The following is a 14,533-nucleotide window of genomic DNA, read 5'->3' on the forward strand; positions in this document are numbered from 1 at the left end:
TAAATTGTATGTATGTATATTATATTTTTTAATTATATGTTATAATTAAATGTTTGTATGTATGTGTAGTTCACGCCATAATCATAACACCGCTACACTTTTCCACCTCCAACAACGTAGACAACTTTTTAATTACAAATTTAAACAAATCATTGTACAAACCATGACCTTTGACCGCAAGCAGTTTACATATAAACGGTTTCTGAGTGACATGAAACAAACTTAGATTATCAAACCTCAAACAAATTCATGCATAGTTTTTATATTGAATACAAAAAAACTGCGTATGCATGACAATTTATGTGAACTTCTTTGCATTTACATAAATTGGGTACGAGCAAGATTATAGATTATAGAAATAAATTTATTTATAGTTGGATTTCATAGGTTTTTGTTTGTTTTAGTCAATAGTGACGTTTTGGATATGAGCGCCCGAGACAGGAATAAATAATTTTAATTTTCATCGTTTAGTAATTTTCCAGGAGGATCTATCTTTAGTGGTATTCACATAATTTCAATGCTGCAACAGCACTGTTTGTTGTTTTCTTTTTGTTCTTGCACAATTTCATCACTTCTCAAAACTTTACACTCATCCGCATACAGCATCATTACGTGAATACCTCAAAAAGGGGAAAAGAATGTGATTAATTTCAATACATTGGCATATATTTTTACCATTTTTCACAATATAATTAACTACTTTATTGAATATTTTCGTGTATATTTTGCAAATATGACATTTATCCTTCTCTTTCATTACAATTTAAAATAATAATAATAGAAATGTGCACAACATATACCTAAACTAAACATGAATGAACAAAGCACAAGCAAGGGAATGAATAGTGCAAAGATGGAATAATGCAAATTCCAAATCAAAATCTTATTTAAGTGAATTGACACAATTACATTACATTGCAGTTAGTTTAATCGTTTGTGTGCATGTATGTATGTTAATTGCCATAAATTTATGGAAACGTCTATTGTATGCGTATGCGTTCAAGCATTTTTTTGTATATGTAATTATGCATAATCTACCATCTTTTACGCGAGAGCCTATGTAAACGTGCCCGATTCTGGGAATAGCTACGGCATAGTGTTGTTTTTCGTTTTCCATCCCCACTTTGCGACCAGTTGCAGCTGCTGTCTGTTTCACAACCCACAAGCTAACTTAATAAATCTTTAATCTCCTTATGCATGTGACATAAGAAGTCTACATAACTTGGCGAGCCATCTGTACCGCGATCTTCGATGAGGAAATGACGGAATACTGATTCCAGTTTATCGTTCTGTCGTACGCATGTCACCTGTTTTGTTGGAATATAATATTGTTAAGTAACCGCAAAATATTAAAATAAAAAGTTGCCTTCCACTTACCCTCATATTTCTAGTGCGTTCTTTCATAATCGTATCAATTATGTTGCGCACACGCTGTGCCAAAGGTGTTTCGCCAATAATCGCAAAACGTTCCCCGTTCACTTGCTGTGTGCACTGCACGCCGAAGATGGGTTGTATGAAACTTTGTGGTAACGATTGGCCCAGCCACACAAAGAGATGCACACCATTCTCGAGTATGTAGGCACCATCTTCGCTCATCTTTTCGTGCGTGCAACGTATCGACATCGGCAATTCGTTTTCATCCACATCTACGTTATGAATTGGAATGAAACGTGGATATAAATAACTGACAGACATATTCAAATCCATGGCCATCACAAATTGCATGACATAAGAGCGATCATCGAGCATCATATCTGAGCCACCGGAGATGGCGTCGTTTTTCAGCAGACATGACACATATAACGGCAACAGTTTCAGGCACTCCGGCAGTATAAGTTGCCCAGCTGATGTTGGCGAGGTGCAATGTTTGCGATAGCATGCTAATATCTGGGCCGAGCGATTTACAAGATTATCCTTGACCTGTTTCGGTGTGAGCTCAAGCAGTTTGGAGCAAGCTTGTTTAGCAAAGAACAACATCATGGCATCCAAATCGCAACATTTAAAGACCTCCGCAATTGTGTTGGTAGCACGGAGTGCCAAATTTAAAATGCGCAAACGACGCTGACCACTGACAGACGTGTAGAGTAGTGCGATTTGTATGTAGATATTCTCCTCAGGGGGCAATTTGTCGTCATGTTTGATTTCAATAGCAACCGCTTTGCTGCAGTCTGTTCGGGTGACCAAATAGAAAAGTAAATATTTACAAAAATGTCTTACATTTAGCAATTACTTAGAAAATGTCTCACCTATGCTAGCCAATTCTACGTCAGTTGTATTTGTCATGAAGAAGTGACCATAGAAGTCAGTCGGGCGTATGCCTGCCGAAGTACGCACACGCATCACTGCATCAAAAGCAATGGGGCGTGATACATTCTTAATGATGTCCTCAACTAAACGGTTGCCATCCAGATCGGCCTATTATAAATTTATATTTATGGAATTAAGTATGGAATATAACACATCTGACCTTATTAGACTTACTTGGAAGTATGTGTATTTGTAGACCTCGCCGCCACTTAGACGCGACACTTGGCCCAGCGTGGCAATATCAATGTATGAATTATTGAATAAGAACAAATCGACGGAAACTCCATTCTGCACACACTCCTGACCCAACGTATTATATGCAACACTCTGTGGTGTAAGCACAGTTTTCTCTTTTTCAGTACCAAGTAATTTGCGATCATCACGATTCTTTAACTTGCCACGTCCTTCAGCAATCGGAAGTGTGGAGTTGAAAACCAACAATTTGCCTGCGCTATTAGAAGCTTTCAATGCTTCTAGACCAGCTTGTATAGCTGGATAGAAAACAGTTTCTGCCTCCTTTGTGTCAACAAACATTTTCGGTATTTGCTCCATTAATGCATCGATTAACGCTTCGGATTCCTCGGGATGACAAAGGAAGCCGTCGAGTAGGGGCATAAACATGTCCTACATGTGAGAAATAATATTTTAATCTTTGCTGCTAACTAATGTTGCCGGAATCATGAAACTTACCTGCACATCGCCCACGACCATCATTTGAGGCTGTGCCAAACTACTTTTAATATTATAAAAATGCACTGTGCTGTTGTAGGTAATAAAACCTACTCGCATTTTAGATTTATCCTGACCTTGATCAATAGGTAGATGCTTTAAGATTTGCTTGATTTGTGAGCAAAGTAGGTGCACTAAGCCCGATTTGATGGTGTTGTAAGATACATCAATTACGAATATAAATGCGGGGATTTCCGGGGGTGTATTATTCTGCAAGAAAGGCAGAGCATTTTTATTTGATTATTGTGTTTAATACAAAGCGGTGCTTGCTTACGCGGCAATAGTCCTTTGTTGCCGTAAATTCATATGTACCCAGTACTAATTCGGCGCGCTCATACTTATCGACACGTTGGCCGGTGTGGTCCAAATGTTGGAAATATTCAGTTGGCACTGCAAAATAAATTATATGTTCATTACAACTAAAAAACAATTGCATACACTTTCAAAAACAAGATGAAGTAATGCAGCAAAAATGTCCAATTTTAAAAGAGAGAGAAAAAATGTTTTCACCGCTCTATATTCGCACCCAGTTCTTACTATGTGGTAATAAATTTATTGCATGCATATTTCATATTAATTTGAATTTACCTTCTGTGGTTACTTTGCACATAAGACATTGGAAACGCCGGCCAGCATCTACAAACTGCATATTTGGCGACATGTAGGCCTTGCAACGGTTGCATCTAATAGGTCCTAATTCGCCGAAGTTTACAACCGGTGGCTCGAATTCGCCCTCTACCGGACGTGCCATTGGTGAAACGAGCAGTGTAAATGGCAAAGCTGTGGTTTTCAATAAATCAGCAGTTGCAGGGATGCAGTATAAAGATGATCTGAAATAGTAGAAAGTTGTATGAAAAATCATAAATAAATATATAAAGACCATTTATCTGTACCTAACATAGCGTGGCGATGAATTTCCCTGATCTTGCACCACATACTTTGTGGTTACCAATGGCGGCAATAGACCTGGCTGATTCGTCACAAAAGGGCCACCAGCATTACGTTGATTTTCGATAATGACGCTAATGGGATTTGGCATCTGATCGGGATCGAGACGGCGTTGAGCTTGGGCATACTGTTGCGGCTGTTGGTACATGCCACCCGGTGCTGGTGGTTGCTAAAACATGAATAATAATTAGCGGTCGCATTTAAATTAATAATATCTGTGCTAACATACATTAAAGCCAGGACGACCGGGCATTGGCGGTTGCCCGGGTTGTGTTGGTGGCATCATTTGGCCAGCGTAGCCACCTTGCAAAGATTGCTGGGGAGGATAGCCCGGCTGTTGCGGTTGTGGTGGATAACCAGGCTGTCCGGGTTGTGGTGGATAGCCAGGTTGTTGTGGTTGTGCGGGATAACCCGCGTGTTGTTGTTGCTGCTGCGGCAGTGGTGGATAGCCCGGAGGTTGTGGCTGTGGAGGATAACCAGGCATTGGTGGCATGCCCGGTTGAGGTGGCAGCGCTGTCATCGGTTGCTGTGCTCCAAGTGGCTGTGTCATGGCTTGTGTTGGAATCTGTCCTGGTCTAGGCGGCATTTGGGGCGCACCTGGTTGTTGATATTGGGGCATACCACCAGCTACTGATGACGGTTGCGCAGCAGAATTTGGTGGTTGTCCGGGTAATGACGGGCCAGCCTGAAAATTAGTCGGTCTTATTATAATACATATTAGACATTTTTTTGACAATTCTTACTGCCGGTTTTGGTGGCATATGTGGCAATCCGGGAAGGCTTGCGCTGTTAACAGTCATCTGGTTGGGTCCACCAGGTATGGATTGCATAGGTGGAGTCGCTGTATGTGGAGCTGGTGGATACATGGAAGTTGGACCTTGGGGTTGCGATGGTTTGGCTGTTTGCCCATTTGCATAGGGTCCCGAAAGCAAATGATTATTATTAATTGATGTTGGCTGCTGTTGTTGCAATTGTGCACCAGTTGGGGGTCCATTTGACAACGGCAGCGCGTCCGAACCGCAAATACTAGTGGGTGGTGCGGAAATGGGCGCACCAGGTGTATTAGCATTTGAGTATTGAGTATTGGGTGGAGGACCAGATGCAGGTTGCTTTAACGCATTCATGGAAAGACCACCCATTGCAGAGGTTAACTGTGAAAGAAATAATAAATAAAATTATATGTTACCGGAAATTGTGCTACATGGTTTTTGTTAAAACGCTTTGCGTTATCTCTAATGATTTCGTTGACCTCAAAACTTGACTTTTGCCGCGGGCGTTATCACAAAAACCTACATTCATATTTCTTTCAAAACTATCATTATGCCTTAAATCAAGCCTTAGACAAACCTGTTGTTGATAGTTGCCATTGAGCAGTCCCGGTTGATGTCCTTGCCCATAATTTTGCTGTGGTGGCTGTGCTCCAGGAGCACCACCCTGTGTGGGTGCTGCCGAAGTTGGCGGCATATTGCTAGTTGGATAACCACCAATCTGTGCGCCTACTTGAGGTGGTGCTCCACCTGGTTGTGTTGGCTGTTGTGGTGCCGGTGGCCAACCTGGCGGATATTGTTGTTGTTGTTGATGTGGTGGTGCCCCATAAACGTTTGGATTCATGTTTTTCCACTTATACAAGTTTTTCTGTCAGTTGCGTTTTCCTTTGTTTGCCAAATATATAAAACAAGAAGTGCGCGGAAGGTGTAGAGGCTTTGTTGCAGAACTTTCTCACAATATGAACAGCACTTCGTTGGTAATGTGTGAAAATTCGAAACCACTTAGCTAATAGATAATGCAAATAATATTTTATAATCGTAGTTAATCCAAAGTGCAGGGCTAAAACTCGCGTAATTAGTATTTTTTAAATTATTAATCTACAATTAAAGGCTTGAATTCCTTTTAAAAACCGAGAAGAAATTGAGAAAAAATGTCACTTCCACGTCAGAGGAGCTCCTATTGCTTTAAATTCGGATTTGACGTTTGCCACGTAAACAGAGTTGCCAGTCCGTATATAATCACGACGTGATTTTGGTGTATTTAATGAAACAAGTATTTCAAAAGCTCTAGACTAGTGTAAATATATTGTAAAACCTCAATAAAACAAAAGGAAAAAAGGAAAATTGCTAAAAACTTGATGTCATGAGTGAGAGGAGCTAAAATAGTTGATACTATAGGTATTGTCAAATTGTTTGAAAATTGGCGTTATGTGGTAATATTGCAAAAGCAACGAATTTGCATTACGCGGTGTGTTCAGTGCAGGAAGATAGCGAAAGTGTAAAGAAATGCATTGGGTAAATACAAAAATGTCAAAAAAGATATTTAACCCATAGTAATGTCGATCCCACGACAGTCGGTTCTACCTTATCGGAACCACACGGACTTGTATTCGCCCAAGGATTGCTACTCTAGCAGCATTCCCCGTACATGAATGGGGAACGTGTATGACGCTGCAACAACAACAACCCATAATAGTAATATAAATGGTTTTTTTACATATGAATAATTAAAATTTCTATATGAGGTTTGCACACCGACTTCATGGTATTTTGTGCCCTATAGCTAAAATTTTGTTAGGGTTTTCAAAACGCCGACTAATTTCGTCATTGCAATATTGCCTGCGAAACTCAATCACTTAGCTCGCTTCGTTGTTTTAAGATTTTAGAACAACAGCAGTATGAAAATGTTTCACTCACAACAATATATCGAAACTAAGTAGTTTTCCAGCCTGCGAAGGACTGACTTTGCGACTGTTTTTTTTAATAGTTTCATGGAGTATTTTGAAACACTTTTTTATGTCACTAAAACCTTTGGCGTGCATCATTTTGGCAACAGAAAGTTTGACTATAGCAATATTTTCTCTGCTGAGCGGTTTAAATGAGAGTTGAATTGAAATTATTCTATATTACCTTACGGAAATTCGTTGTAGTATCTGAATTTCTGCCTCTTTCGCGGGGAAAACGCAAACGTTAAAGCTCGTACAAAGATTAGCGGTCGATAATACTGTTCTTATCCGTTTTTAAAAATTCTATGAAAGGTCGATAATGAGCCGATGGCATATATCTACGCAGTGCGAAGATGTGAATTGAAATCCATATACTTGACACAGAATTCATAGACAAAACTATGATTAATCGATGCAGAGTGCCAAACTAATTTCCCTACGAAAAAGGACTCATATTTTATGCAACACATTTTTTTTAACTATTACTGGCTATTATTCAAGTGAATTGATGCACGGGCATCAGCTGTCTGTTAGTTGGCTAAATGGCAGTCCAGAGTTGTGCGTTTTTGTTTATCGTACCATTACTCGTTACAATGATACTGGTAGCGTAGCGAAACGTCATGGACATAGCCATCAAAAGACGGCAACGACACGTGAAATGTATGAAGAAGCGAGTTGAGCAAAATCTTGACGCAGTGCCAATCAAATGGCGAGAGAACTGAAAATATCTGGTCTGATCTCAAAATTAAACCTTACAAGATCCAAAAAGCGCACGATCTCACACCAAAGCAGCAACAAGTCAGAATTGAGAGAGCGAATGAGTTTCTTCGCTTGGCCGAAAGCTTTTAATTTCCAAACATTGTATTTTTGACGAGAAACTGTTTCAAATTGAGAAATTCGTAAACTCTCAAATCGATAGGGTTTATTTGACCCATACGAGAATTTGAGTCATCGAATGGCCACCAAGAGGCAGCACCCGCCACAGGTAATGGTTTGGGCCGTTGTAAGCATTTCGGTGGCAGACCATTGGAAGTTTCACCGTCAGACTCGGCACCGTCTCACAAAGCTCGAGTGAACCAAGAATGGGTAAAAAACAACGTTAAGAACTTTATAACGTCCACACAATTGCTCTCAAATTCACCAGACACGAATCTGATGGATTATTCTCTTTGAGTCATTTTGGAGAGCTGGTCCGAACTAAAAGATTCACCAGTGTCGAAGCGCTAAAAAAACCCCTTGTCCGCGAGTGGGCCAAAATACCTGCAAGCCACTTTCGGGCAGCTTGCGACTCGTTTCGGGACCGTCTCAAGGCCGTAGTCAAGGCAAAAGGTGGTCATATCGAGCAAAAGTAAATTGATTCTTAATTTTGTATTATTTTCACACATTTTTTACTTTAAATTGAATAAAGGTAATTTTGCAAATTAAATTTATGACCATTATAATTGGTTACACTTCGAGTGCCGGACCTTGTAGTTCTCTACCATCATCATCATAATTAGCACTACAGCCTTGTGCAGACAATTGCTTCCACAACTATGGTTCTCCACTTCGATCGATCCTCTATTACCCCTTTCCAGTTTGTGACCCCCATTTTCCACAAGAATGGTGAACCCAGCGTTTATTTAGTTTCTCTCGACCTCTCCGTCCAATTAGTTGTCTATGGAATGCTATACTGGCAGCTCTCCATTTGGGCATTATGTACACGTGTCTCAGCCATCTGATTTGTTGACTTTTTATAACGCGTATTAAGTTTCCGTTATGTAGCAATGCGTTGAGCACGTGATTGTATCTTATCGTTTATGTCCCGTTATCTCGCCAAAAGGGACCATATATTGTTCGCAGTATCTTTCTTTCAAACCTCATTGTCGTGTGTATATGTATACCCATATCTCACTGCTGTATATTACAAGCGCTTTATATCATACATTGCCATCTTTGGAGCTTTTGATAGCAATCGAGACTTGAATAATTTAATGTGTGCAAAGAATGCTTTATTTGCCGCACTTACTCGGCCATTTATTGCCAGAGAAGTGTCAGAATTACTGCTGATACCAAAGTATTTAAATTTGACGACTCTCTGTATGCATTCACCACCGATTTCAAAGTATGCATCATAACTCGATTTCTTTGCGAAGTGCATATACATATTTCGTTTTCTCTGTGTTTACGCGTAGACCCACTTCTAATGCTGAATTTTTTTATCACTTATATATTTTCCTATATATTTTTCCCACCATTAAAAGTTTATCAGCAGACATCTACAACTGTATGGTAGAATTTTTTGAACTTCTTCAAGTTTTTTGATATGACAACAATCATCGTATAGTTCACAGATGAAAACAGTATATTTTGGTTTCGATCGCACAAGATAATTATAAAGTAATTTAACAGTATACGGATCAGTGAAATCTATAGCGTGGCTTATGTGGCTTTGAAACAGAAATTTTGAATCAAAAAACATAACATTGTGGCCAATCTATGGTTCTGCATTCTGATCGCCCATTCCAAATATATTCTTACGACAATGAAGTTACGCGAAATTTTTATATATTTCCGGAGTAGTGGTATAGTTAGTGCCAAAAAAGAAGCTCCGGCGTAAGCCATTGAAAAACTGAAGCCCTGCAATGTGTTCGATTTCTCTGATGTCAGCAAGGAAATTTCGTATATTCGCATTTCTACTAATAGGTTCATTTGGCATTATATACGCTTCCATATAGGGTGATCCGCCTGATAGTTTGGATTCCACAGTGATAACTTTGAAAAAGTGTGTCGGCACGGCGACGGTATTCTCACCAATTACTTCATATTCCACGCACCACTTATCATTCTTCGTTCTGGTATTTCTCACTTCAGTAACATCTTGCAACTGACGCTTTGGCTTATACATTGGGCCGGTACAAACATAAACAGATCCATAGTTTTCGGTTAATTCACGTACGTAAATCTCCAAATTGTTCCATGCGTCTTGGTTGAAACCCCTTCCCACTTGTGGCGCAATGTTGGTTAGATAAAATGTTTCATTGCAATGTGTTTGATGGCATTTATGATTGCCTGCGGCTGCCAAATGTCCACGATCAAAGCCCGAATTTTTATAGTCGGTCAAAACAGAACGAAAGTTGGAAGGGACACTCATATCAGGTTGATAGTTAGCTTTATGACTAGTTACGCCATTTCCAGTATTCTTAACACAGGGGGCACGTAAATGTTCGTAAACCCAATGAGCAACACGATTGCGACGGTCGTATGAGAGTATAAAATCCGAATAGACACGTATGTCGTCTAAGCCGGGGAAGCCATATTTCATGATCTGTGACATACGCGAATTGGATACATCTGATTGGTCCAAACAGTTGGGATTGAAAAGTTGGAGCTAAATTAGGGAAAATGCTTGAGAATTTTTCAAATTCGTGTCTATTGTCGTTACCAACCGTATCGTACAGCTTTTCGCGTATATAGAAAGCGTATGGATCTTCCTGTATGAGCCTATGGAGTTTATACAAGAAATCATTGTGTTGATAGTAGGCTCCCAATACGAAAAAGCAGCTACCGGTGAGTACGAGAAGCGTTATACCGACCTCCACGAACGGCATTACACACTTTTCTCCTACAGACTTATTAAATAGTAAAATTTTAGAATATTAAAAAAAAAAAATTATAACTATTTTAATTTTGACAAACGAAAAATAGTAAAAATTGCATTGAAAATAGAATTTGGGAAACTGGATAACACAGGCCGTCACAAATTTTTAGCTAAGAGTTTAATTACTTTTTTCCGAAGTCTACTACTCCAGCGATGGGTGATGGAAAATGGATTCATTACAGCAATCCAAAGAAAAGAAAGTCATGGGGACTGCCCGGTCATGCATCTACGTCACTGCGCGAAAAGCGGCCGCAATATGCAGAGAGGCATGAAAAAGTGATTCTACAGCATGACAACGCTCGGCCTCACGTTGCCAAACCTACTGGAAACACTGAAATGGGAAATCCTACCCCACCCGCCATATTCTCCAGATATTGCGCCGTCCTATTATCACCTGTTCTGATCGATGGCACATGGTCTAGCTGACCAGCAGTTCCATTCATATGAAGACATCAAAAAATGACGTGATCCGTAGATAGCCTCATAAGATGAACAGCTTTACCGCGACGGTATACGACATCTACCAGAAAGATGGGAAAAAGTAATAGCCAGCGATGGGAAATACTTATAATGATTTTCTTGTAACTACTTTTCAGAATAAAGTTGTATTTTCATAAAAAAAAGAGGTTGTCTGTAAAGCCGGTTTACTGACGATAGTTTAACGTGACAACGTCATAAGAAAATACTGATGGAATGGTTCCATTTTTCAAAACAAAATTTTAATTTTATTGATATTTTGATAGATATTTTGTACGGATATAGAGAAGGAGGTAAATGGAATCGCAATGAAATAGGTCAAGTTACATTTACACAAACGTGAAAAATTACGAAACATTTATCAAATTCATGAAAGATATGTTCAATTTCGATTGTGCATCAGACGTTAATAAGTCAACAGCACTAAGAGGCAACATCATCGATTTGCCTTTTTCAAGACACTACACTCGAAACAGTCCCTTTCATTTCCTACTTTTTCTATCATCGTCCTATTCTCAACAGAGAAATGGTTCATTACCATGCACACAGGAAGAAGGCATATGCAAATACAAGTATGTGAATTTATATACAAATGCGCATATACATACATATATGTGCTCACTCAAGTAGGAGATATCCAAATGTCGAACGTTGCCGAACGCGGGGGCCGATTGTGCCTCTTTGTCGTTCGTTCCGCGCTCTCGCTTGCAGTTCAAGCAAGGTAACGGCGCATAAGCAAGATAACGTCGCATGAGCAAGATAACACCGCGTGAGCAAGATAACGACGCATGAGCAAGATAATGCCGCATTTTTTGGTGCGTGCAGCCGGCTACATCGAATTATAAGACGTTATCACGTCAATAACCAGCGAGAACTTAGTTGCGCACCTTATAAATAAATAAATAAATGCTGGAAATACAGGAAAATAGTTGCCGAAAATGACATTTGTTTAGAAGCACTTAACGAGTATTAGCAAGACTGCAAACAGACACGTGTAATCGGGTTGCTTGCATTTGCTTTGTTTTTAGTTTATAGTTATCAAAAACATTGAGATGAACCAGAAGGCAAAGTTTCTTGTCAGAGCACGGAAAACTCGGTGCCTCTATCCCTTCACCGCCGACCTCTGTATGAAAAGTTACGAGCTGCCGCAACAACCTACCTCAACCTAGACAACAGTCTAACGAGGCTTGCCTAATATCGGAAAAGAGAGTTGACAGCATTGAATGTAGTAAATTATACCAGTTTTATGAGGTATAACCATACTCGTAGAAGAACACGGCGAAACAAATTTCTATCTAAGCCAGTTTCTCAGCCGACATGGTGGTTTTCTTGCGTATCTCCACCATTTTAATCTAGCAGCAAAGATGAGAGTGCAGAACAAGTGACTTTTTACTGCGCTAGATTTTACGAAGGGCGCTTCCACCCCGCTGAAAATATTTAATTTGTTAGGTAGATACACAAACAATAAATCGTACTATACCTACAAAGTTTCAGGCAGCTCCAAGGTATTATAACTGTCTCTCAGCTGTCTGCTAGCTGTCCGATGTTCTACATTTTCTTCTTCCTTAAGCCAAGTTCGCTTTGCAATTGAACGCGTTTTAAATTTTCATAAGATTTTTATTAATCCATTGAAAATTTAAAATTTTCATGTATCTATCAAAGTTGCTATTCCTATGTTCGAACAACACCAGCCGATTCGAGGTGAAATTCATTTCGGCGAAATTCTTGTTAATTTTTAGATGACACTTTCCTCGTCAGCTTAAGTAAAAATTATGAGAAACGTTTCCATAAATTCACTTAATTCGCAAATATAACCTTTAATATGTATGTATATTCATATATTTAAATGCGGACGTACATATGCATGTGTATGCACCCACATTCCTATATTTCGCTACTTCTCTTCGTATTTGTAGAGCCATTTTCTAATGCCATTAACCTAAACTACGCTTGTAAAATACTTTAGAAGCACGAAAAAATGCCTACAGGCATAAAATAAAGGCGGACACAACTACAAGAAAGATTATGACCGTAAAATTCTCTAAAAAGATTCATATGAACAGTTTTTCACTATAGCTAAGCGTGAAGTTCGGATTCAGCGCAGATTTAAGTTTCCAAAGAATTTGGAAAAAAAAAATTCTCTGCTCTGGCTAGCGCCAAAAAGGAAATTACAAAAGGAAAAGCGCGCAAAGCGACAAAAAGAAAGTTACGAGTTATTGCAGAGAAAGTGAAGCGTTGAAACTACAGAAAATAAAATTAGAGCAAAGCGCAGATTCAGCAAGCTCCTAAAAAGATTTAAGTGGTTATTCAAATAAAGTTTTCAAAGTAACGAAAATTCAGAATAATGGTATACCATATTTGAAGTTTTTCTGAGCAAAACGCTGGGAAAAAGTTCTTTTCCTTATGTATTTTTTATTATAATTTGGGCGTAATACGCCTTTGAGTGGTAATACGAATTTTTTGAGTTTAATAGCGTCTGATATTTTTAAAGCCAATAATGAAATCTGTTAAGGTGATTTTTGCAATTCTTAATACAAAATTGTAATTGGAGGAGTTGTAGTGATCTCCGAAACTTTAAATAAAAATTCTTAGTAAAATTAACCTGAAAAAAAGCCTCTGAAACTCATTTTAGCCAAATTTAATGAAAGGGTTTGAGAAGGATCCTTTCATAGGAGAGTAACTGGTTTACAATTTTCGAGAAAAACAAAAAATTCCTTCTTTGGAATATTTTGAATTCTTTAGCGATCATCCAAACTAGTTTTTGTTTGACAGGCTTAGTTTAGTTTGATAGACTTAAAAAAAAGAGTGAAACGATCTTTTCATAAGAGAATTGATGAGTTAAAATTATTCAAAAAATTCCTTCTTTAGAACATTTGAACCTTCTAGCGGCTTCCCAAATTCTTTTTTGAAAACTTACAGTGGAGAATGATCACTTCATGAGAAAATAAATGAGTTGAATGTTTCTAGAAAACACTTCTTTCTAGGGATATGTGAATCTTCTAGCAACCTAGCAAATTAAGTTTGACAGACTTTAAGAAAAGAGTGAGATTATCTTTTCATCAGAGTTGAGTTCGAAATTTCCAAAAAAAAAAATCCTTCTCTAGAACTTTTGAACTTTTTAGCGGCTTCCCAAATTCTTTTTTGAAAACTTACAGAAAAGTGGAGAATGACCATTTCACGAGAAAATTAGTTAGTTGAATGTTTCTAGAAAAAAATTCCTTCTCTGGAATATGTGAATCTTCTAATGGCTTCCCAAGTTTTTATTTTGGAAACTTAAAGAAAAAAGGGAGACCAATTTTTCATGAGAGAATTCATGAGCTAACAGTTTCTATAGAAATATTCTTCGTGAAATTTTACTTCAAGTGCACCATCTACGCGCGAACTAGGTTTTTGGTTTAGATATGTATTTTAACAGTTTGTTCTACACACACAGGTAAATAATTTAAAACTAAATTAGGTAAAAAAAAAATAATATATTTACTTGAGAAAGCAAAAGGATTTGGAGGCTTTTCTATATAGATCTACTACTGTCATTTCGAACTGGAATCACTCCTGATCTTACTTTTAACTTTAATTCGAAAAAGAAAATCGCCACTAATATCCATAGCATATCATTCTTAAGGTCGTGCATGTGTTTTGTACGTATGTATGTATATAAATACATGTCGCTCTCGCCTATGCGTCAACATTCACCGCTTTTGACACAGGATTGACGTCTT

General features: G+C 38.5%; 2 protein-coding genes across 2 annotated transcripts; both read right to left on the reverse strand.

Annotated features, from left to right (window-relative positions):
- Positions 1-5,941, reverse strand: LOC128863056 (protein transport protein Sec24C). The gene is made up of 11 exons (XM_054101955.1): positions 5,332-5,941; positions 4,728-5,135; positions 4,214-4,669; positions 3,930-4,153; positions 3,625-3,866; positions 3,311-3,426; positions 2,998-3,246; positions 2,482-2,931; positions 2,247-2,415; positions 1,378-2,168; positions 1-1,307 (listed from the first exon to the last, which is right to left on the reverse strand). The coding sequence occupies exons 1-11, from the start codon at positions 5,593-5,595 to the stop codon at positions 1,167-1,169; spliced, it is 3,510 nt and encodes a 1,169-aa protein (XP_053957930.1). The 5' UTR covers positions 5,596-5,941; the 3' UTR covers positions 1-1,166.
- Positions 5,942-8,035: 2,094 nt separating this feature from the next.
- LOC128863594 (endonuclease G, mitochondrial-like) lies at positions 8,036-10,356 on the reverse strand. Its single transcript, XM_054102827.1, has 2 exons — positions 10,126-10,356; positions 8,036-10,067 (listed from the first exon to the last, which is right to left on the reverse strand). Exons 1-2 carry the CDS (start codon positions 10,285-10,287, stop codon positions 9,228-9,230), a joined length of 1,002 nt encoding a protein of 333 aa, XP_053958802.1. The 5' UTR covers positions 10,288-10,356; the 3' UTR covers positions 8,036-9,227.
- Between the last annotated feature and the right edge of the window lie 4,177 nt (positions 10,357-14,533).

The sequence above is a fragment of the Anastrepha ludens genome, chromosome 5, assembly GCF_028408465.1.
Source record: "Anastrepha ludens isolate Willacy chromosome 5, idAnaLude1.1, whole genome shotgun sequence".
Taxonomy (NCBI): domain Eukaryota; kingdom Metazoa; phylum Arthropoda; class Insecta; order Diptera; family Tephritidae; genus Anastrepha; species Anastrepha ludens.

Excerpts from the sequence above, each read along its gene's own strand:
- LOC128863056 (XM_054101955.1), bottom strand. The coding sequence starts at position 5,595 with ATGAATCCAAACGTTTATGGGGCACCACCACATCAACAACAACAACAA. Across the intron at positions 4,670-4,727 it reads ATATGCCACCAAAACCGGCA|GCTGGCCCGTCATTACCCGG; the intron begins GTAAGAATTGTC and ends ACTAATTTTCAG. Across the intron at positions 3,427-3,624 it reads GTGCAAAGTAACCACAGAAG|TGCCAACTGAATATTTCCAA; the intron begins GTAAATTCAAAT and ends TTTATTTTGCAG.
- LOC128863594 (XM_054102827.1), bottom strand. The coding sequence starts at position 10,287 with ATGCCGTTCGTGGAGGTCGGTATAACGCTTCTCGTACTCACCGGTAGC. Across the intron at positions 10,068-10,125 it reads GCGAAAAGCTGTACGATACG|CTCCAACTTTTCAATCCCAA; the intron begins GTTGGTAACGAC and ends TCCCTAATTTAG.